Source organism: Corvus moneduloides, chromosome 1 (genome assembly GCF_009650955.1).
Source record: "Corvus moneduloides isolate bCorMon1 chromosome 1, bCorMon1.pri, whole genome shotgun sequence".
In the NCBI taxonomy this organism is placed as follows: domain Eukaryota; kingdom Metazoa; phylum Chordata; class Aves; order Passeriformes; family Corvidae; genus Corvus; species Corvus moneduloides.
In genome coordinates this window covers 107,446,374-107,469,339 of record NC_045476.1, presented here as the reverse complement: position 1 = coordinate 107,469,339, position 22,966 = coordinate 107,446,374, and the positions used below count along the sequence as shown (strand labels likewise).

Genomic DNA, 22,966 nt, shown 5'->3' with positions numbered 1-22,966 from the left:
GATTGCCAAAAGTGACTAAGAATAATTACTTCTTTATATTTTATTCTGCCTGTGCAATGAAATTAAATTGGTCTGCTTAGTCACACATTTTGCTTGGAGTCACTGTTTCTCTCCCATGAAAGTCAAAGGGTTTCATACATTTTATTTTGATACGACAACATAAGCATTTAGAAAAATAATAAGACAAAAATATCTATCCTATTTTCAACAGAGTAAAAATAAGTTCCAATGTTTTCACTGACACATGGTTTAATGAAAGGTTTTGCTTGAGAGACTAGATTTTTGGAACATAAAGCACATCCTTGAGAGAGGTCTGTTAAGCTAGGAAGAACATCATGAAATACTCTGTGAAGGTCTACACATAAAAGCTTTTTAATTGGGTGATAATTGACTATTCCATTTCTCCATTAGTAATATTTGGATCAGAATCAAAATTAATAAGAAAAAGTCCTTCCTTTATAATGATTTAACTGACTATTTAGTCCCTATTTTGAACCTGAAGAGCAAAGAAAAATTTTGAGGATCTTAGCTGAAGTTTATGAAGCTCATGACCTCTTGTAGATTCTTTTTTTATATCATCCTATTTGCAAAAAAGGTTTTTTTCTCTGTTTTTAACTGTTCTATTTTCATCATTGAAGTCATAGCTACTGAATTAAGTAGTAAAAGATAAATTTTCATGGTAACATATCTGAATGAATTTGAAAGAAGATAAAGCAGAGGTGTTTGCGATATGTCATTATGAAAAAAAAGATTATCTGTCCTTGAACCTTGTCCTCTAAGGATCAGTGCAAAGAGTCTTATTTTGATTAACTTGTAAAAGATGAATTAGGGATTGGGGGAAGGAGAACAAAGGAAAAGCGAATCCTTAATTACAATCTTAAGCAACTGTGTGCAATCATGTTTCAGGATTTTCTTGCCTGAATACATCTTAAGATGTAACCATGCACTCAGACACTCCACTTGGAGAATGAAGATTGCTTCTAGTTGCTCTCTTTAAACCACTTCTTCAGTTCACAAATGCCATGATGTTGAATTGCCTCCCTCTGATTAGAAGGGTGACATTGGAAATCACACGTCTGAAAGTGAAGCTTAAAGACAAAGAACACATAGCAGTTACATATTACATTTATTAAAATGGTCATGGATGCTGCATTTGTGTATTCAAAGGCTACAAACAAATTCAGAAATTAAAATTATTTTTAAGAAGACCTTTGTGAACCAAACCAATTGTTTTGTTGCTGTTTCTTTCTTATGAAGTGACTTTATCCACACATTACTTTATTAGCGTTGACAACACACTTTATAGTATAATGTATAGTAGGAATGAAAATTAATTATATATGCACATTATTAGTTTGTTTGTATCATGTTGAAAGTGCTTTTCTGGTAAATATAAATCAAAAGACATTGGCCAAGGTGCACATCTTACAGTTGACCTTGGTACAGTCCATTGTTCTAAAAACAGTACGTGTTAAAAATATTTTTGTCCATGGAAAATGTCAGTTCAGCAGCTCTGTCAACATTTGGAACCTCTGCCTCTTTTCTTTTTTTTTTCAGGAGGTGTGCTGACTCCTGGCTGATCACGTTTCAGTTGTAGATCTGTTTCGTTCTGGAGACCGAAACGGCTTCAGCAGTGCTGAAATGAGGCAGAAAGTTTGTGCTGCCGCTTTCCCAGCTGGACCAGGTCCAGACAAAGCAGGTACTCATTTCCTTGAGCGGCTGCCCCGAGCAGCTCCGGGGTTGCGGGGCTGTGCGTGGGTGCTGCCGGGCACCAGCCCCAGCGCGACACTGAGCCTTCTCCCGCTGCCGGTGCTCACACTCCGCTCTCTCCACGCTTTATTCTGTGAAAGCACCTGGTTTAGTTATTCAGCGTATTTTTTATTTCTTTAATCCTCTTCTCCCCGCTCACCACCACCCCGCGGTATAAACAGTGGTCGGGGAGGCGTGACAGCAGCTCTAGGGAGACAGAGGGCAGCAGGGCTGCGAGGTTTAACTCCCCTGAGAAGGTCGGTGGTGGCTCCGTGCCCTGCCCAGGGACCAGGAGAGGGGACCCCGGCCCAGCCCGGGTCGGTGTCCGCGGCTGCTCCGAGCCAGGCAGGCGGACGGGCCGGGGCAGGGAGTGTGGGTTTCACAAGTGGCAGGGTGGGCAGGCTGAAAGGGCAAAGCTTTAAAGCGGGGACTCCGCAAGTTCAGTTTAGTGACTTTGTCTTTACGCCTCGAAACCTCAGTCGCAGCTTGTAGGACAAATTGCGTGGTGGGTTGTGGGGGGAGAAATAAAAAAATAGATAAAAAAAAATTTAAAAAAAAAATCTTGAAGTCTCTCCTTCAACTCACCATTTCAAATGCAAATAGGGAGAGAGATTGGTTCCCGCCCCACCCCCTAGCCCGGCTCCTGATTTTTATCCAAAGGACTCCATCTGTATATCCTGTCAAGGAGGAGGAGGAGGAGAAGAGGCGGGGGGGTAGTGGGGCCGGGCAGGCTGCCTGCTCCCTGGATCCCTCTTCAATAGCCACCGCTGGGTCTTCGGGAGGTACAAAGAGTCCCTGTGCCGCCTCCGCGCGCCCTCGGACGGAGCTGGCAGCCGGCTCCAGCCACCGAGCCGTGATATCCCCTGCCCAGAGCAGCATCTCCACCTCCTCTGCCTTCTCCCTCCCTCCGCGCTCCTTCCCTCCCTCCTCTTCCTCCTCCTCCTCCCGCAGCCACGATCCGCACCCAGTCGGAGCTGGGCTTGGCACCGGCACCCACTTCTCCCATCGTGTGCCCAGCGGCTGGCGGTGCTGTGCCGCGCCGTGCCGTGGAGGAGGAGGAGCGGAGCAGCGGCAGCGCTCCCATCTCCGCGGGTGCGGGCGAGTGCGCGGGCGGGCGCACAGCCCCCATGCCCGGTGGGCGCCCCGCCGCCTGCAGCCCGCCCCCCCCCCGCCGGGGAGCATCCCGCCAGCACTTCGCCGCGGAGGCACCGTCGGCCCTTGGGATTAAAACACTCACCGCGCTGGCAGCCGAGGGAGAGGGGGAGCAGGTAAGTGCTGGCTGCACCTGTGCCTTTCCTTGCCTTCCTTCCCCCTCCCCTCCCATGTAGGCAGAGGGCGGTCGGAGCAGTTGCAGGAGAGGGTTGTGTGCTGTTCCCCCGCACCCGCTCGCTCTGGAGCGGCTCCTGCCCGGAGCGGGGCCGCAGCTCTGCGGAGCCGCCGGAGGCGGTGCGGCCGCGGCCGTTAAGTTTCCCGTTCCTCGGGCTGGAGACGGCCCGGGCAGCGCGGCTGGGACCGGCCGCGGGAGCACCCAGCACCAGGTGTGGTGGGGAAACCGTGGAAAGTGAGAGCACTGGGACTGTAGGCGCTTGTGCACCTTCTGAGAAATACGAGAACAATAGCATCACTCTTGACTCTTTGGAGAAGTCTCACAGACAAGCGGAGAAGTGGGGTGGGGGAAGGGAGGACCACAGACTTGTGCAAAATGCAGGCAGCCCAAAGTCCTGTCTCAGTCCTTTCTGCCAAGCCAAAGCGGCTGTCTTGCTTGGGCTCGAAGTCTTGCAGTGATGCTACAGTGGAAAAGATTAGAGACAAGGAAATTTCCTGAGTTATTTCCCAGAGCTTTCGTCCTTCTGTGTCAAGGATGTTCTAGAGTTTGCAAACATTGAAATTATGGGAGCTATTTCTTTGATTAGTATTCAGCTGGTAAGGCTAGCTCTGCAGTGCTTGGCTGATACTGACCCTTCCCCCTCTGCCCTGTCCCCCAATCCATCCACATATCCACGCACGGGCATGTCCTGCTTTCCTGCAATAGGCTGTGTACACCAGTAGCAAGAGGTTTGTCATCTGGATCCTCAGGCTTCTAGTTGCTAATGGAGGAAAAAAATATCCCTTTTTGAGATACGATTTAGCCTTATACTGCTTTCAAAAGGTGAAGTAGTTCAGGTGAGCCAAGATTCTACAAACGATGTCTTCCCTGGGATTTAGGAAAGGATGGGAGATGGATACTAGTGATATGCTCTGATTCTGGGAACTGAAATGCTGATACTTTAATCTTTTCCCATTGCAAGGATAAAATCTTACGTTCTGATAGATAACTTGCTCAAGTCAAACCAGAGACTTTAAAGGGCAGAGTATACTTCATAGTCTCTCTAACAAGACATACTGACTTGCCATTTTTCAGCTGAAACATAGGTGATGGTGCAGCTTTGCAGAAAATAAATTGCTTTTCCAGGACAAATAAATAAATACATAGAAGAGCCAAACTCTTGAGCATGCCAGTTTCTGAAACAGTCTCTTCTTGGCACTAATGCATGACTTTACTTTCCTACCTTTATTATATCTACTAATTGTTTGTCTGTTCCATTATTTGAGTTTGCAGGGAATTGTTACTGGTGAAAGCTAGGTACTTACTCTGTTTCTGAGAAAGGTCGGTCTACGCAATCTCAGGTGCAGAGCTGTTCAGATGGGCAGTAGCATGAAAGTTGCATAACTAAATTAAGTTTGCTTACCATGCAGCTTCTGAAGGTACAACAGGTCAACAGATAAAGATCAGTTGTAAAGTGATGCTGATTTTCTTTCAGCAATATAATAACAGTTTTAACGATGCAGAGGTGAAGTGAGGATGTTTGGAAACCGTACGATTTTGCCTCATTAGAGCTAGTTCAGTGCAACGGGTGTGTTACCATCTTTGGAGGAAAAAAAGAACACAAAACCCACTTAACAAACACAAAAAACTATCCAGGGACCAAATGTGCTATCCTTTTTAAAGTCCTTGTACACAATTTTATAGCTTTTCAGCCTGCAACTACCAGGGGATCTAATCTAGACATCTAGACACACTTTTTTTTCAGGGTCATGAAGAAAGGCTAAGTAAGATTTAAAAACAATTGAAATAAAATCCACTGTAAGGGAAGGCCTAGCTCTGACAGCTTTTGATATTAAGTATGTGCAATATCTAGGGTTTGAGTACTTGATAAAGATTTAAAACTAACAGGAATATTAGGAAAATATCAAAGGTAATAATCTGAGCTACCACTGCATGTTAGAAATGCGTGTCAGTTAGTGTGAGTGAAAATACAAACTTCAGTAATATAGCCTATTTTCTTGCAAAAAGCCATTAAAGATTGCAGGTTTAATCAAGGAACATTTCACCCTTATAATGGGAGACTTTACTGTAATTAAAGGCTGATGTAGGTCATTAGAATTGTGTTAAAAGTCAGATGACAGCCTCACAACTCTCTTAAGTCTACTTTCATTGATTTAATAGCAAAGTACTATTGATTATTTGCTATTGATTTAATAGCAAAGTATTCTTATTTTTTCATGTAAAAGGGTAATTGTGCAGCATTTGTACAACTGCAGATTGACTGTGAATTTTCTGATGAGAAGAATGTATACAGTATCCATGTAGATTTTCGCCTATCCTTTTCACATATGACTGTGTGTGCATACACGTTGTGCCCACATTTTTCTGTGTTTCTTCAGCAGTCAGAGACTTGACTGAAGAAAATCATTACTAATGCAAGACCTTATATGGTTCTACTCCAGCTTAAATTCCTACTTTGCTATAAACCTGGCTAAGCCTTTTCTCAAAGGGATTCAGCTCACAAATTGAGTCCGATATGTGATGAAAATCGAAAATATTTTAAACTTCAAATGGTTTACAGATGAATATACTGCTTGGGAGTCAGTCCTAGTGATGGGCTGTCTAGTAAGTTTTTGTGTGTGTTTTTAGTCTATTGGCTTCAGTGTCTGATGTGTTCAGCGGTTCTTCAATGGAGGCCTTTCTTGAGCCATTCCTTTTCCTTTAGTTTATCGCACACTTTTTTTTCATGTATGCTTTCATGCTACTTCTGGGTATTGTTTTCCTGTGGCAATGAAAATCATTAAATTCTAGCTGAGGAAGGGTGCATAAAATAGATGGTTACTTCGGTTCTTCCTGTCAAACCAGGCTTAACTCTAAGCAGTAATGCAGGAGTGCCTCCTCTGGGAATTCAGCAGTTCTGCAAGAAAGTCATCCCTAGGCATTATGTGACGTTCTTCAGCTGAAATGAGGCTGCAGAAATTGAGCTTGTGGAAATTTAAATATTTGCCTTGATTGGTCCCAGATCTACAAATACTGCTGGTGTTTCTTTTCAATAACTGATCAAATTAGCATAATCCTTCCCAGCAACTTAGATCTTTCAAATGCACCATGGCAAGGTGAAAAACCAATACAGCTCTTTCACATGGAGAAAATGATATTAGGAAAAAAAAAAAATTCTTTCTTTTGTTAATTTTGCTTGGGGAACAAAACAAACCTACCAACAACCCAAAAAATTTAGCACTCTAGACATGTGCAATCTTATGAGCAACTGCAGAGCAGTGTAAAAGACCAAAAGCTGTTGCCTGGTTTTCTTTATGCATTTTTTAAGCCATATAATTTATTGCAGTGTGCCTAATTTTTTTTGTCATCTCATCAGGTCCTTTCACCTGAGTCAGAGGGTATTTGAGCCAGTTTAGTGTAACAGTGCCATATGTTTGGAGCAGTGATAGTTTTTTGCTTGATAACCAGATGCAGACTGCAGGATGTGCACTACATTTACGGATCTCCCATGTGAATATTTAGGCCAGTTAGCGGCAGGAGGTTGTGGTCTGTAGTTGTAATGTCATCTGGCACAGGGAGTTAATAGGTTTCATCGTACTGCCTTGACTCATAGAGCTTCATTTCATCGCAGGGTCCCCACCTCACTTGCTCCAAGGCACACTCCTTTATTTTTTTCTCTCCATGAAAAGAGTGATAACCAGACATTGCAATTGACACCATAATTAGACATGTTATCTTCTCAAAACCTTTTTGTCTCAAGGATCACATTCCTGTGCCTGTGCCTGTGCCTGTGCCTGTGCCTGTGCCTGTGAAGGAGTCTCCTGTAATACTTAGGATGTATGACATAGAGGAGCTGCAGGCTTGTAGCCAAGGAGAATTTTCTCTGCCACTAAAGGTAACACCCTTTCCAATGGGCATTGTAAAATTGAATGTCAAAGCATAAATATTTCAGTGAGGGCAGTCCCGCTGTCAGGGGGCTCACCTGCTGGTTCTACTTTGTTTAAGGGATCATGGTTCAAGATCCAGTGCAATAGTCACCCTTGGAATTATTTCAATACCCTGTGTCTGAGTTTACTGAATGACTAAAGTAGAGAAAAAACAAAACAAGCATGGGATAACTGTGCATTGTTGGCCAAGCTAAAACAAGATTTACTAGCAGGTGGCGGCTGCTCAGAGTCAGTGAGGTCCATATTTGTGCAGTACTAGTGTTTGCAATACTATCAAAAATGGAAGCAGTTTGGTGAGAGGAGAATAATGGGGCAGGGGGGAAGATGAGGGAAGAGAAGACAATAAAATAGGAGTGGTAAACTCTTCAGATACAACTTCAGTGAGTGGCTGGCAGCGAGATTTCAAACTAAAGTAATGTAGTCCAGACTGGTGGAGTTTAGTAATGGAAAAGGGTTTGGGTTTCCACTTCTTCCTGAAGCATTTTACGCATTAGAAACACTTTAGGACAAAATATGCTGAAGGACAAAATTCTTTGTTGGGTTGAAGAGGTTGACAGGAAAATGATATGGTTCATAGATTAAGCTGGCACTGTGACACTGGTAGCAATGTGTGAGCAGAAGTCTGCAGGAATTTGCATTTTGGCTGCAAAGGTTAGGTGGTGCAAAGCTGATCTCAAGAGCTTTCAGCAAACTGCCCTACAGGGCTGGGGAAATCTCAGGCATGGAGAAGGAGGGCTTCCAGGACGGTATCTCTGAGACTGAAAACTTGTCCTTATCTACTGTTGCTCATTGTGACACACAAACAGCAAACACTAGACTTGATGGGTTGTTTTAGAAATTATGGAGTGAAGCAAAATATTCAGAGAGATTTTCAGTGGGTGTAAATTACCCTTAATTGCTTTCAGTGAGGGGGACTTTTAAGCTGAGGATCTTATTCACGATCTGAATGTTTTCAACAAATCAAGATTGCCCCTTGGAGACAGTGCATAATAGTGTCTTTTTGACACTGGCAGATTGTTTCGGCGAAGTAGAGTAGTAACATTTTTCAGATTAGCACTGTACACCAGAACACTGTGACTTAAATATAGTTTAATTTTTGTACAGCAGATGGGAGAAAATATAAGGTTTATCATGTATATTGAATGAAGTGGTTATTATTTTTTTCAAATGTATATTCTTCAGTCTGAGATTTTATGTATCAGCCAGCTATTTAAGGACATAAGCATGCGAGTTTGGATATCTAGTGGATATTTTTTATGTTTCCTTTCTTTGGGTTTTGGGTTTGCTTTTTTTCTGATTCTTACAGCTGTTCACTTGGACAGCATGTTAATGCTCAGCTAAGACATGCTATGTGCACTGTCCAGATCACATAACACTCTCCAAATTACACACCGGTTCTTTTACTTTGTATTTTTCATATTTGTGATTGCCAGGACTACTCATAAAGCAAATAGGGAATACAAGCTTAGATGTGAAAGCTAGAGCTTAATGCTTTAAATAAACTAGTAGACAATTTTGTTTTTAAAGGCCTAAGTTACTTTTTATGTTGGCAAACTGTGAATGAGGAGATATGATTGTGTTTTGCCCCTTTTTGAGGAGGGGAGTAGCATTTTGGAGGTCAGAAACAAGATGTAAAGATTCACTTTTGTTCTAGGTAGTTAACGGTATCAATTACAAGTGTAAATAGTTCTCAGTTTTGTATACTCTGAATCTTGTTTGTGCAGAAAAGATAGCATTTTATAAAAGAGCATCTTTAAACAAAAAGTACAAAATGGTTGCAGGTCAGTTTTGCCATCACACTCAAGTCAGTAAACACAGATGACAGTGAAGACACTGGAATCAGAGCACTGAATACCCTCTGTTGCTGTCAGGGTTAGTTTTATCTACTGTTGCAAATGCAACCCTGAACACTCAAGTTATGCCTTAATGAGGAAAAAACCATCAACACTATCTCTTAGTTTTCAGTTTTATGAATGCTGTGACATTGCTTATGGACTTGACACTTACAGACTTCATAGAACAGGTGATGTTGAAGTGCTAGTTATGCTTGGACAAAATTAATAAAAAAAATCTGTAAAAATGTATCTATCTATCTATCTCAGTAAGAAAGGTAATGAAATGCAATTTAATAAAGAATTATTATCAAAACAAAAGTGATTTTTAAATACCAGAGACTTCTGCTTTTGGAGGTATCACATATAAAAGGCAGTATGCTGGAAGAACTATAAATAGAAACCTAAAAAAAGGGCCCTAAGAGGAATAGGAAGACTTATCCCAAAGAAGAGGAAAAAGGGAGGGAAGAGTGTTTCTGAGCAGAAAGTGTTGCCACACAGCTGAATAAAAATAATTGGAATTTTGGGTCTGTGTGGTGAAAGTATTTGAGAATGAGTAAACCACAACAACGTTTTTTTTTTCCAGGAGGTGTGAGTATTCTGCTTTTCATCAGATTGTGCTGTCTAGCATATGGACTGTTTTTCAGTTGGTATTTTGGGTGCATTTTTCAGTTCTGTGCTGTGGCGTGTGGCTGGGGACCATGGCACTCCATATGGTGGCTTTCATACTTTCCTGCAGGTGTAAAAGAAAGGATATAAGAGAACACTGTTCGAGATAAAGGTTAGAGCAATTCTAGGTTTGAAATGTCTGTTCAGAGCAAGAACAAGACATTTCAAACTGCTTAGTGAAAAGACTCTAACATATTGTAAATGTTTTACTGACATTTCTTAAGAAAATCCATTTTGTATTTTTATCTCCGTTAAATAACAATCTGCTGCCTCTTTGAAATAAACTGACAGTTTATCAATATCAGATGTCTTTAACATGATGTAACTTAGACACAGAGAGGGAAATCAAGGATGCATAAACAGCCTGTACTACAAACAGCACTTACCGTAGTTGAACAGAGCAGTAGGAAGTCAACATATCACAGGGAAAGCACAGCTACTTCCTTAACACTCATTGGCAGCCCTGTCAGTAATTACTGTCATATGGTCATGATTCACTCAAAGGACCAGATCAAAACTGAGCTATGACTAGTTGGGATTAATCATTTCAAACTATCCTCTTCTAACGAGGATGACACCTGCTTGTTAATCCCGCCGTGAGAAGAATTTTGGTCCATGTTGTAGTGATATCTTTTATAACTGTAGCATCATGTTTACAAAATTAGGGTCTTTGGGTAAGACTTGCCTATTCTCTTCATTTTGCCTGTAGGGAGACACTGGATTTTCCCATATGGAAGCTTTCAAATTGCTGCTGCTTAGCAAACATGCTCAGTGGGTTTGTGGTTTTATCCCACCAGCCTCTAAGCAAAGCCTTTCTGGTGCAGGGCAGTACCACAGAAGGGATTACTACAAAAAGGCTTTAAATACAGTCTGTAATCAGAAGAGCTTTTTATTTGTTTCATGTTTCTGCCCTCTAGGTACCTTTGGCAGCACAATGCATAGGCATTCTGCTGCTGAAAGAGCCTGACATACTGAAAACAGATAGTGGATATCACATTTCACTCAGTTTTAGTAGTGATGGGTAGGAATATGATAATCAGTCCAGAGTGTTTAATGTGTACGTGATTTAATGTCTAGCCTTTTTAGATTAATTAAATGTAGAAAGGATGAAATCTTCTTTCTACCATGGCTTCCTAAGTAGCAGCAGTTCACTCCAAATTAATGCCCTGTTATCTATTTTAATTTCACCCTTGTTTCCACTTCATGTTTGGCACTTCATAAATGCTCCTGTGCCTCAGTGCTCACTCAGACAAGGAGGATATCTATTTAAGAGACAGCTTTGCTTACCTGGTGATTCCCCCAAAAGGCAAAGCTATGTTCGGTTCTGACTGACAGAATTTATACTTTTAAAAACATTATACTAAGTATGCATTTTTACATGGGCAGAGAAGGCTCACAGTAGTAAAAGGCAGAAAAAGAGTCTTGTTCAAGTATTGAAGTTTGTGTTTCTAAAAAAAATAATTTTTTTAGTTACTTCTATGAGTTATTAAATGATTAAATTTTGAAATAAAAACAGATACACAAAAAGATAAAATTTGTATGTGTTAGTGCTGAAAAATCATTTGTTATTAAATCAAGGTTTCATTGAAAACACAAAATGACATCATCTTCTGATCTTTCTGGGCATATTTCTGTATAAATATATAAAGTAGTCTAACATGTTTCTTATGGTGCCTGACATTTGCTTTAGGAATGTAGTGAAATTGAGTGGGGAGACTCAGGGCTTTTTACCAGGTCAGGTTCAGATCAGAACAAATCATAGCATCTGGTGTACTGTGACTAAGAATCAATCAAATTGTTCTGATTCATCTTATGCTCCTTCATTTTAGTTCTGAGTTATATGGGAGAGAGTTAAGCTAGGGTATGTCCCTGCCATTAATACAACTTTCTTCCTGTAGCTGGCTGGTAATTATATCATAATAATGGCAACTAAAGCAGACCATAACAGACAGAAGAGAAAAAATCAAACCAAATTACTGAAAATAACTACACTTACTCTGATTATTTTAAAGAGAAACAATTGTCTCATTTTTACTGGAAAAAATGGTGTATTAGTAGAACAGTCAGGAGAAAACTTTATGACTATAAATACAGTTGTATCAGCAGTAGTAATGCCATGCAAGGAGTTTGCTATAAACTCTCAGAGATTTATGTAAACTCATTGGTATTGATGAGGAGAAAATTAATAAATAAATAGTTTTGATGCATGATGTGAAAGCTGCAAAGAATTTGCATTCTTTAAAAAAAATTAAAATTCTGACAACGATTCTTTTCTTTTTCCCGGATAGGTACCCATTACACCATTTCTTTGGTGAAGGCTATTCAGCAGTGCTGACATCTTCCAATTGACCACTCTGCAAATTATTATCTCTGGACTCCCAGCTGACACCCTGCCGGAGGCTAGAGCTACTGAGACAACTGGAATTGTGCCTGCTTTGGTCAAGGTTTTTTCTTTCACGGAGGAAAAAAACCCAGAAAAGATGAAGTTGGGCAAAGTGGAGTTTTGCCATTTTCTTCAGATACTAGCTCTTTTCCTGTGTCTTTCTGGGATGAATCAAGCAGAGCTCACAAGGTCCAGGTCAAAGCCCTATTTTCAATCAGGGAGGACGAGAACCAAACGCAGCTGGGTGTGGAATCAATTCTTTGTGCTGGAAGAATACATGGGTACAGACCCACTCTACGTAGGAAAGGTAGGGGATTTAAATAAACTTTGGAGGGTGCAGATGCTTGCTTTTTCATCTGTTCATATGGTGCAACCTAAAAACTGTAATTCGGTCAGCCTAGTTGACTTAAGTGAACAAAGTTGCATAGTTTGAAAAGGAAATAATCTTTAGTACTTCAGATCAGCAACACATTTCTTGTAAGAATGCAAGGTTCCTGTTGTAATTTTCTTCAAGAGCTCTACATATTAGCACTGCTTGTTTAATGCAGAACAGTAAAAGTGTTTTGCCACCATTGATAGAAAGGAAATATTAATTGCTTACACTAGATTTTAAAATAGGGGAACATAATGATGAATTTTTTTTTTTAAGAGTTAACAGCTAGTCCCAGAAAAAAAGAAGTCTTGTATTACATTGTTTGCTCCCTAAAACTCAGCACTACTGAAAGCAAGAGAGAAAGAATCAGGCATCTGTGGGTGTGATGAATGGAAAGGAGGGCATGTCTGCATTACTGCTTTTCTTTGACATTGCCTGGCTGGCAGATTGGCACCTGGGGGCCTCGCTGTCCTCCATGCACAGCACAGCTTTGTGGCTTTACCTCGCCTGCGATGGGCACAGGTCCAGTACAGAGCCAGCCCTTTTACATCAGGGCATCCCAAATGGTTCGTTCTGCATGCCCATCACTGCACATGGAGCACGCTGAGCACAGCTGTGAATCCGGGACTTAGCTCATTTACTGCCTTGTGCTAGTGGGTAATACGCTGCCTTCAGCAATTATGAAGGGAAAAAAAAGCCCACAAAACAAAACCCCCTCTTGTGTTTCTCTGTAACATTTATGTGTAATCATCTTATTGAAAGGAAAACCCATTTTCTCAGTAATATCAGAATCAATAAATAGAGTTTCTCATTAAAATACAGCAAATGCATAGAAAACAAGGGAGTGACAGCTTTTAGCACAACAGCATGCTTACAGAAAAAGAGATGAAGTAATCTGAAATCCACTGCTTCAGATATACCAGTGCAATGAATTTCAGCTTACTTAATTTATCCTACTGAGGCAAAACCTTGATGTTTGTGTTAATACAGTTAAGCACTTAGAATTTAATCATGCCAACTGAATAATCAAGTTAAATAGGGAACTGCTTTCATGATTGCAGCTATGGTTGTGTTTAGGTGCTTTTCTGAATTGGGACTGGTACTTTGCATAATTGAACCCTTAAGAAAGGTATGCTAGAATCAGAAATGTCATCTTCTATCACAGTGGTCTTGAAAGTTTTGGTGAAGTTTGATGTTATGTAGCAGTATCCATTCTGATGCCATGCAGCAGTTGGTTGTCTGTGTGAGTTTGTCTTTTAGGCAAATTTGTTCCCAGGCTGGAGTTTCTCTTGTGCCTCTGGAAATGGCCTATTTGGCATTCTTTCCTGCTGATAAAAAAAGAAGTGTGGCTTGCGAATTTGAATTTCTCTCCTGGAAAAGAAGCGTCTTGAAATACTCGAGTGAAGACTAGTTTTGATTCATAGTAATTCTCATATTCAGCCGATTGCTATATTATGGCCAAAAATACTGTGGTAGCGGTATAGTACATGATATTTGCATGTATGTGGTTATTTTTAGCTTCACAGTCTGCTCTTTCCTGTCCTTTACAAGAGTCCTAGCATTCACAAGCAGATATCTTCCAAAACACAACCTTTTCTTTTTCTGAAACAGTCTGTGCCCATCCTGCTTTTGTATCAGCAGTATGAATTGTTGGCTCAGGAATTTGTGCCAGCAATCCATTTTGTAGGAAAAGCAGATAAAATTTTTCATGTACAAAAGGAAGGCCATCTTCCTGGAAACAGAGTCCTTGCTGAGCATGTTGTAAGATACGACGTGCCCAGCTCCTAACCTTCTCACTGCAGAGGCTGTTCACTGTGTGGCTCCTGAGGTGCAATCATGACCAAAGCTGCATTCCCACGCAGCGGAGCAAAAAGGTGAAGAAGTGATTTTCTTTCTGTGTCTTAACATATTATGTGCAGCACCACTCTGAAGTGAGCAGCAGTCACCTTCCTTCCCCTCTTCTTCCCTTAGAAACATTGTGGTTCTTGTTTCAAATCCTTTGCAGGCAGGTAGGGACAGAGAAGACCAAGATTTGGAAAGGAAGGTTGGGTTTTTTTCTCTCTTTTCTTCTTCTTTTTTTTTTTCCCCCCTTGGTGAGGAAGCTACAGCAAGCAAAAAGCTGGCATAATTCATTTTTCTCATCAAATGAAGTGAAAGTACCAACCAGACTTTGCTGAGTGCTCTGCTTCTGGGGAGGCCAGTCCTGCATTGCCTTGCATTCAGGATGGTTTGCAGGGTGCCAATCTAACTGCACATCCAGGAAGGAGGGACCTTCCTCCAGCTTTTAAGGGCTGTGAGATAAAAAGGCTTCAGAAACACTCGAGCAAATGGAGCTGCAATGGGGAATACTGTCTCCCCGCCACTATTCAATTTTACTAAGCCCTGGGCAATTCTGGTTGTAAGGCAGCATTTGGGGGTTGTTAGGGTTACATGGCAAATCATTCAAGAGTCGTGAAATACCAATGTTAATTTCATGTTCAGCACTAGCTCTGTCCTCCTGGGTGTCTGCATTCTGACACTTTAATTGCATGATCATGCAGGGTAAAATCCTATTCCTTGTAAATAATGTAGCAGGATTCCTATTCACCTGAGTAAAACAAGTATTTTCCTTAATTTTTCAGTGTTTCCGTGTTTGTTTAATGGGGTTTCAGATCTATACCTGAGGTATACTGCAGCCTTCCTTCTGGACGTCCTTTTCTTGTTTTCCTAAATGCATGTGTATTTTTTTTTTTAATGCAGCAGGGCCTGTTTCTCATGTGACTCTAGAGAAACCTCTGGAGCAGTTCCATTAGTTTTACTCTAATATGAGTCAGAGGTGACAGAAGTTTGGTGCCTTTTTTTATTCTCGTTTTTTTTTTTAATGTAGGTTTTTCCTCTTTGTGGTATGAATTTTAATCATCTTGGATGTAATTCTGAGCACCTCTTGGGAAGTGCTTAATATGTAATCAGATTGTGGACTGAACCATATACGATTCTCTTCTGTCGGTCAGCACAGCATGTGTTATGTTCACTTGGAGGGCTGAAGCATTTAACTGTTTAACCCATGAAACTGTTTGGATAGACACTGTTCTCTTCCAGACATGCCATGCAGGAGATGAGGCAGCTAACTGTGATGCTAACTGAGCTAGAAGCATAGTTGGCTTCTGTTTTCTGGAAAATGTTTACTATTGCTTGGTAATATGTTTTTGTGAAATGCCTTACTCTGTATTTTCCATATAAATGATGTTAATGGAATCTATTTGGGTGGAAAAAATAATAGTCTAGAGCAATTTTAAATTATACGAAATGTAAACACCTAAAATTAGGAAAAAGTATATGCTATTATGTTGAGTATTTGAAAAGCTGTTTATGGTCTTGTAATTGAAGTTTCCATGGGTACACATTGGCAAAGGAGAATGCAGTTGAAGTAGAACTTGAACATTTTGTTGATACTTTTTTTGTTTTGTCACATAACTATCTGACATCCAGGATTTGGGTTTTTTTTGGTGTGGTGGTTTGTTTTTTTTTTTTTTTTTTAATGTCTTTTAATGTCTTCTGCTGCAAGAGTGTCAGTCACATCAAAAGCATTATAATGACACAAAATCTCTGCCAGTAATACTTTCATTTTTCTTATTTAAAAGTTTAAAAAAACAAACAAACAAAAGAAAACACAAAGAAACCTGAAGAAGTGAAGTCTGTGAACTCCATGTAAGATGCTGATTGATGGCTAGCTTCAATGTTTTCTTTTGAATCCAAACCAACTCTCCTTTTCCAATGGCTCTGAATTTAAGTATATTTACAGGACAATTTCAAGCTTTTTGCTGAGTTGAACTCTTCTTTTCCCTTGAGATCTCACTAACATGTGAAGGACTGAAAATAAAAGACAGGGACTTATGACTGAGCACGAACCCAAGAAGGTCATATGTAACTTTGAAAGGCTCACTGGTAATTCTCAAAATAACACTTGGAACTCGTAAGATACTCTGAGTGTTGTTTTTATTTATAATGTAAGAACAAGTGTAAGTCCTAACCTGCATTTTAAAATCAAGAAAAAAGGTTAAATAAGTGAACTAAGAGCAAATATTTTCCTAGAGCTCAGATTCATTGCCTTCCAATACAATTTTACCTGCCTTTTTATTTTTCTTCTGACTGTTTTAGATGAATTAACCTGTTGTATTCAATTTTCAAATGTGGACGAAAGTGCATAAGTGCTAATATTTGCATTATTATTTTCTGGAGTAGTGCAGAATGAGGGAAACATGAAAAAAATGCAGCAAACAAGCTGCTTTTCCCATAAAATTAGGTCATTTAAGAGAATTTGCTGGTTTTACAAGTTTTAAGAGAACTTACAGGCAGGGTGAGGAAAGGGTTTTTACAGCAGCCAGATAACAAGTTTATGTTATTATTAGCATAGAGAGTGGGTAGTTTTTTTCCAGTCTCCTCATTTTGGAGGGAAGGAGGCAGGATAGGGGAGGATACTGGGGTTTTGAGTTAATGCTTTGTTTTTCAAAGGTGTTGGTGAATGTTTCCATAAGGTGACAGAATTATTCACATACTGTATTTATCTGTGATGTGACCTTGTGTCAAGCCATACAGATCCAGTCAGCACTGGGGCTCTTTTCATAGAATCACAGCCTGACAATTTCAGATGTGGCTGATGAATTTTGACTGACTTGGATAATGAGTGTCTTTGCTAAAATACTTTAAGGCAGTGAGTACTCTGGAAGTGCTGGCCACTCAGTCAAATTCAGACAGAGCTGTGGGAATATTACTGGCATTTTGGGAAATGGAGAGGAGATGGGGTGATATTACAAAGGCTAAATATAGGTAAAAAGGACTGGGCTACCTCACTTGCACATAGTGAAGAAGGAGGTGAGTCAGGTGCAATTCCCTGCAGGGATCTGATCCTCCTACTGCTTCTAGAGGCACCCACAGGGACTAGGGCTCTCTGCTCAGCTTCCGTATGGGTTTTTTTCCCTCCAAGCATCCTGTGCAAGGTAAATGTTCATGTCTGCTCTGCAAGTAAGCTCCTGCCTGAGAGTACCCACAGCTCTGCAGATTTTTCTTCATTTTCTACCACAAGTAGTTTTGGAAAAAAACATTCAAACAAACCAAACTCAGACCAACTATTTTTCATCTGTCTTTGTGGCCTCTATGTGGAAAACAAAGATGGCATAATAACTCAGAAAGAAACTTCCCCTCTGTTACATCTTCCCCTCTGTTACATCTTTTTCTCCTTTTCTATTTGTGTTATCTTTACTTTTATCATAATCTTTGAAGCACTGTTGTTTTATATACTCCCAGCAGGCCATTTATAAAAAGGAAAAAGCAAATCTGCTGTATTTCTGATATTTATCCATCTCAGGAACTCTTTGCTTTTCTGTGCTATGAAAATTGATAACAGTTGACCTTTTAAGTAAAATGGGACATGCCATTCCTGTCAAGTATTTTCCTACCACAAATGCTGCAAATGAAACAAGTGAACAGACAAAATAGTTGAGTCCTGCTTCCTTGCTTTATGTATTGAATAGGTCTTGGGGAAACGATGCTTCAGTTGTACTGCACAGGTATGACTTTACCATCTCAACTTGTTCTATCCAGTCCCAGTATCACACATTTTTCTTCACTGGATAGTCACTGTGGGCTTTGTGTTATTCCATGCTATACTTTACGTGGATTACCCTGAATAACTGAGATCTGACTGACATTCCAAATGTTTCCTCCTTAGTGTGCGGGACGAAAGTGTCTCTGGGGAGAAGGGTGAGATTGAGACACACAGGAGGAATTATCCTAAAGAATAACCTAAAATCTACTGCCTTTTCCTGGTTGATTTCATCAGCCTGCACAGATATAGTGTAATTTCCTCTTTCTCTCTTTACAGGAAGTCTTCTTCTCTCATAGCTGAATGGATACAGGAGAAGGTTTTATGCCAGGGATTTAAAGTGATGACAATTTCACATGCCCAAGCACTAAAAGACAATTTGTATGTCATTTCATTATTAGAAGTGATAATAGAGTTGAGAGACTTATGGTTGGATACTGAATCAGAACATGTAGCTTTTTGATCTCTCAGTATAATATAGAACATTGATCCTTAACATGTGCCATTACAGAAGAGGAAGGTTAGTGAAGGTGATGACAATATCAGTAAATTAAGCAGCCCTCATATTCAATGGCACAGCCATGCTATTTATGTAATCCTGTAATACCAGTTCTGTATTTCATGAGACTGAGTCTCTACCTGCAGTGCTCTGCTCTGAATGTCTTTTGGGCATTGTTTAAAACTAAATTGTATGAGTCTCTGAAAAAATAGAAAAGCAAGAGTAAAAGTTGATTTTGCAATATATGTAGATGAGAGGCTCCTGTATGCTTGGCTGGTTATCAGAAAATGCCTTATTTTCAGGAGAACATGAGAATTAAAGTTCTGATGTCAGTCAAGCTGATGCTGCTTCCAACTGACATTTTTTGTGATGTTCTGACATTCCTTCTCCTTTTCATCTTCTGAGGTTGTTCTTGGTCCCTTAGTTCTTGTTTGGCTGTCATCCAGCATCCAGTTTTATGTCCATCCTCTTATCTCACAATTCTGTGTTAATGGCATTGGAAATACAGCATTGTAAAACTTTGGCTATCAGGAACTTTGAGTATTTGCATTATTCTAAGACTAAGGAGGTCCATTCATGAATTATTGGGCTAGCCAAAATGCAAGCAAATACAGCCCCTGCTCTGAGGCAGTGGTCTTATTAGGCAAGAAGCAATAGCAGACTAAGAGGCAATGACAGAATTCAGAGGAATATAGTGTTAGTCAACATCTGAAAATAGTTTGAGAACAGTGGGTCACTAGTGTTGTTTGCTATGAAGATAGAATATTATTTTTTCTGAAAATGAGAATCATGCAACATGTTAAAACATTATGAACATATAATAGAAAGTTCTTTCCTGCCTTCCCAGCATTTATGGATGACTAGCTGGTTGAAACTAACTGCAGACCTATTTAATATCCATGTTAGTACAAGGCTACATCTTCTTTCAGACCTGTAAAGATAAAGGATGTTTTCCAATTGCTTTCAAAATATCAAACTGCATATGCTTTATAGTTTTACATCTTGTAGCCTGCTGTCACACTACCTTTTTCATGTTGCCTTTTTTTTCTTATACATCTTCTGTTAGCCATAAGTGTCTGTCTACAGACTCATTGGGCATTCATTTCATGTATTAAGTATTTTCCATGTGTCACAGTCTAAAAGTGCTGCCAGGACTGTTGCTGCCTTGTCATAATTATTCTGCTGAATTTCTTCTTTGCTCTACATTTGTTTTTAAATATTATACTGGATTTCTGAAATTCCTTTGTCCTTTTCTTTTTTTCAGTAATCACTTAATAAAATAGCACCCCTGTACATATGTCAATGTTTCAGTGCTAACTTTAACCAGTTAAAGAGAGGACATGGGAAAACATATTTAAAGATCATGAAAAAAATCGGAGAATTGTTCCTTTGTGTGCAAAAGCTGGCTTTTACATAAATATACTGGTGATAAGTACTGGAAAATCTCTTCAGTATAATCTTTTTCTCTCAACATTATGCATTTCCTTGGAGGAGATAGCTGAGCTAAGTGCTAATGGTGGAACTGCTGAGAGAAGAAAGATGTTAATACATTAGGTTGCTCTGTTCTTTTAGGATAACTATTAGCTACCTTATGCTACCAGCATTTTCTCTGTCACTTTTCCACTGGAAGAGACACTTACTGTCATGTAAATTAGAGACAAGTAACTCTTAGAAAAGGCTGTGGAGTGTGTGCTCTAGGAGAACTCTAATTCTGTCCCAACTGTCCAAACCATGGTCATGGTACGAGTACCAGCCTATACCAAGAGCAGAAGTTTGAGGATGTCATAATGCTTAATCTTTCATCATTTCAAGGTTATAAGAAGGAGGATTAGCCAGTTAAAAATATATAAATAAAATATAAATAAATAAACAGATTTATATTTATTAATATAAATAAACGTTGTGAACACCAAACCATACATCTCTTGAACTCAGTGTATAAACAGGAACCCCTCTAACCTTCCCTGGCAAGTGTAAAGCTTAGCCAGTGAGGAAGCTCATTGACAATAGACACTGATCACCAAAATCAATAAATAGGTTCATAAAATCGAGGAACATATTTAGGATTATTTCTTGCAGATGTCCTTGAAAAAAACTGCTACCATTAACAGTTCTGTCAATATACAAATATTTGCTGATGTTACAGCCCTGTGCTCTTGCAAAAGTAATATTTTTGTTTATGTAGGTGTAAGGCACATAGTATGGTAGTAGCACTCTACAAGTCATAAATGTAGCAAAGAATAAGCGTTGTTTTTTCTTCAGATAAATAGGAATACTGAGACAAACGTAGCTCTTCTGCATACAGTAGTTCACGTGCAATTACTCATGTACCAGCAAACAAAAAATATGCCTTACTGACTTAGTCTCAAGCTGTCTTTTTCAGAATTCTCCCCTGGGAGAAGAAGATAATTCTAAACATTCAAGAAGAAGGCAAAAAGTTTTTTAGTATGTTTTGATAATTAAGTTACGCTGTTCATAGAATAACTGAAGATTTAGTCCAGAATCTTCAGATCAGTTTTATTGACCCTAGGAGACCACTTGAGAATATTAATGTTGCAATACAATTGTCTGGTCATTTCAAAATTGAATTTTTAACTGATATTTTATTCTGTAGATTAGTAAAAGAGGAATAGTGAGGTCTGATTTGCAACAGATATCAACATGTTCCACATTTTGACGGTGAAGAAACAGTGCCTTCCTTTCATATAGTCCTTTAATATTCCTAAAGCACCGAAGGGCTGCATTGTGGCTTATCATGTGGATGAAAGGGTGTATACTAAGAACAGCTAAGGACTGTCTGACATAATATTCTACCTACATCAAATTCTTAGGCCGCCTCTGAATAGAAAGAAAGAAATTTAAGGTCATTTTCCAGGTGATATAAGGAGATTTTGCTGCATGAATTCCACAAAATGTTGCCAGAGTCATACTGTTTCATTTAGTTTTCCTGTTTCTGTAAATCATAAGAAATTACCTCAAGGATTAGAAAGACATGCAATTCTGTTGCTGTGGAGTATGTGTGAGAAGAATTGAACGCAAAAAAATTTTTTTCATTTGAAATGCTTCCAAAATATGGAAAATCTGGTACTTGGATGGTACATGTGTAAGGATGATAAGCTGCTTAAACACTTCATACTGAGGTACCAAATTGTAACCCTGCTGACGAGGCAATCAGGCAATTGATTTTCCTTACAAGGTAGGCAGGTGCTGTATTAGGCAAAGTTTAGCTTGTTATCCTGTAATAATGAAAAGTTTTCAGACACAGCTGGGAAAAGCAGATGGTCATTTCTTAAGTTTCCATAATCATGGTATAAACGTAATGCCATAAATTAGCAAAATACTTAACTTGTCTTTCTTACACAATTTATACACACTCTATGGGCAGAGTAGGCATTTGGAAAAGTACTTGGCGTATTTTTATGTTTCTTTTTTAACTGGCAGGGCTATAGTGCTACATAGTCTATATATTAAAAACTGTTTAAATAATTCCACGTGCTCCTGGATGTTTGTAATCTTCATGCATATGTAGACTGTTATCCTTCCCACCCATCTTTCACCCTTTACCACTTTACTGTTGCTTAGCCAAGCAATACTTTTAAAAGGTTTTCCTTTTGAGTCAGCACTGTAGTCCTGTCTTCATCCATACTGCTCTTTTATTCATCCTCTCCTTTTTTTGAATATCTTCTTGACAGTGAAAAGCCATGAACAAAAGCACTCTATTGTAGCTTCATCTAAACAGGAAATAAGCCAAGTGAAACTGTTACTTCCTTTCTCATTTTAAGATTCAAATTCCACTATTCATGTTTGTTTCTTTCTTTGCAAGTTCATGTCCGCCACCATGCTGAGGATCTTAAAGCATTACTGCTTTTCTGGTTTTTTTCTTTATGCTGAATCAAGTGCACTTCTGAGTGCATATCAGTTCCAAATCAAAGGAAATATTAGTTGTTTGAAATGTTGTTTCCATTTATTTGACTGACCAACCAAGTGAAGCCATGTAAAACAAGGTTTTATGGAGCAAACATGCAGGAATTAGAATGATAGCAGTGATGAAGCATATACACAAATCTGTATATAAGTCTAGGAAATAATGGAGGGACCTCACATTGAGGAATAATTCCTGCTTGTACTGACACATTTTTTTAAGTCAGATTTATCATAAGATTCAAAGAAAATGTGAAAATTCTAGTCTTAATGGTTTTAGTTCAGGAAAATTGAGATTGAAAAAGTTAAAGGGAAGAAAAAGTATCCCAAAGAGTAAGTGTGAGAAGGGGAGGAACATGATAAAGCATTTTGCTTTGTTTTACTCACTCTGGAGCCTGATGTAAAACTGAAAGCAACATACCAAAGCAAACAATGAGAAAATAAATTTAGATTAAGGTATAACAATCTAATCACAGAATGGGTCAGGTTAGAAGGAACCACAGTGGGTTGTCTGGTCCAACCTCCCTGTTCAAGCAGAGTCATCCCAGAGCATTTGGCGTAGGATTGTGTCCAGACAGCTCTTGAATATTTTCAGTGAGGGAGACTCCACAACTTCTCTGGGTAGCCTGTTCCAGTATATGGTCACCTGCACAATAAAAACATTCTTCCTTGTGTTCAGGTGTAACTTCCTGTACATCAGTCTCTG

General features: G+C 39.5%; 1 protein-coding gene across 2 annotated transcripts in view; it reads left to right on the top strand.

Moving 5' to 3' along the window:
- Positions 1 to 1,563: 1,563 nt before the first annotated feature.
- Positions 1,564 to 22,966, top strand: part of LOC116449627 (cadherin-7) — a 92,685-nt gene continuing 71,282 nt past the window's right edge. Inside the window, exons 1-2 of one of the 2 annotated variants that reach the window (XM_032121338.1) lie at positions 1,564 to 1,699; positions 11,792 to 12,193. In XM_032121338.1, coding sequence (XP_031977229.1) covers positions 11,984 to 12,193 — 210 coding nt within the window. In that variant the 5' untranslated portion in view covers positions 1,564 to 1,699; positions 11,792 to 11,983. Of the gene's footprint in view, positions 1,700 to 2,720; positions 3,018 to 11,791; positions 12,194 to 22,966 lie in introns of those variants that run through there. The other variant, XM_032121328.1, reaches the window with a different exon arrangement.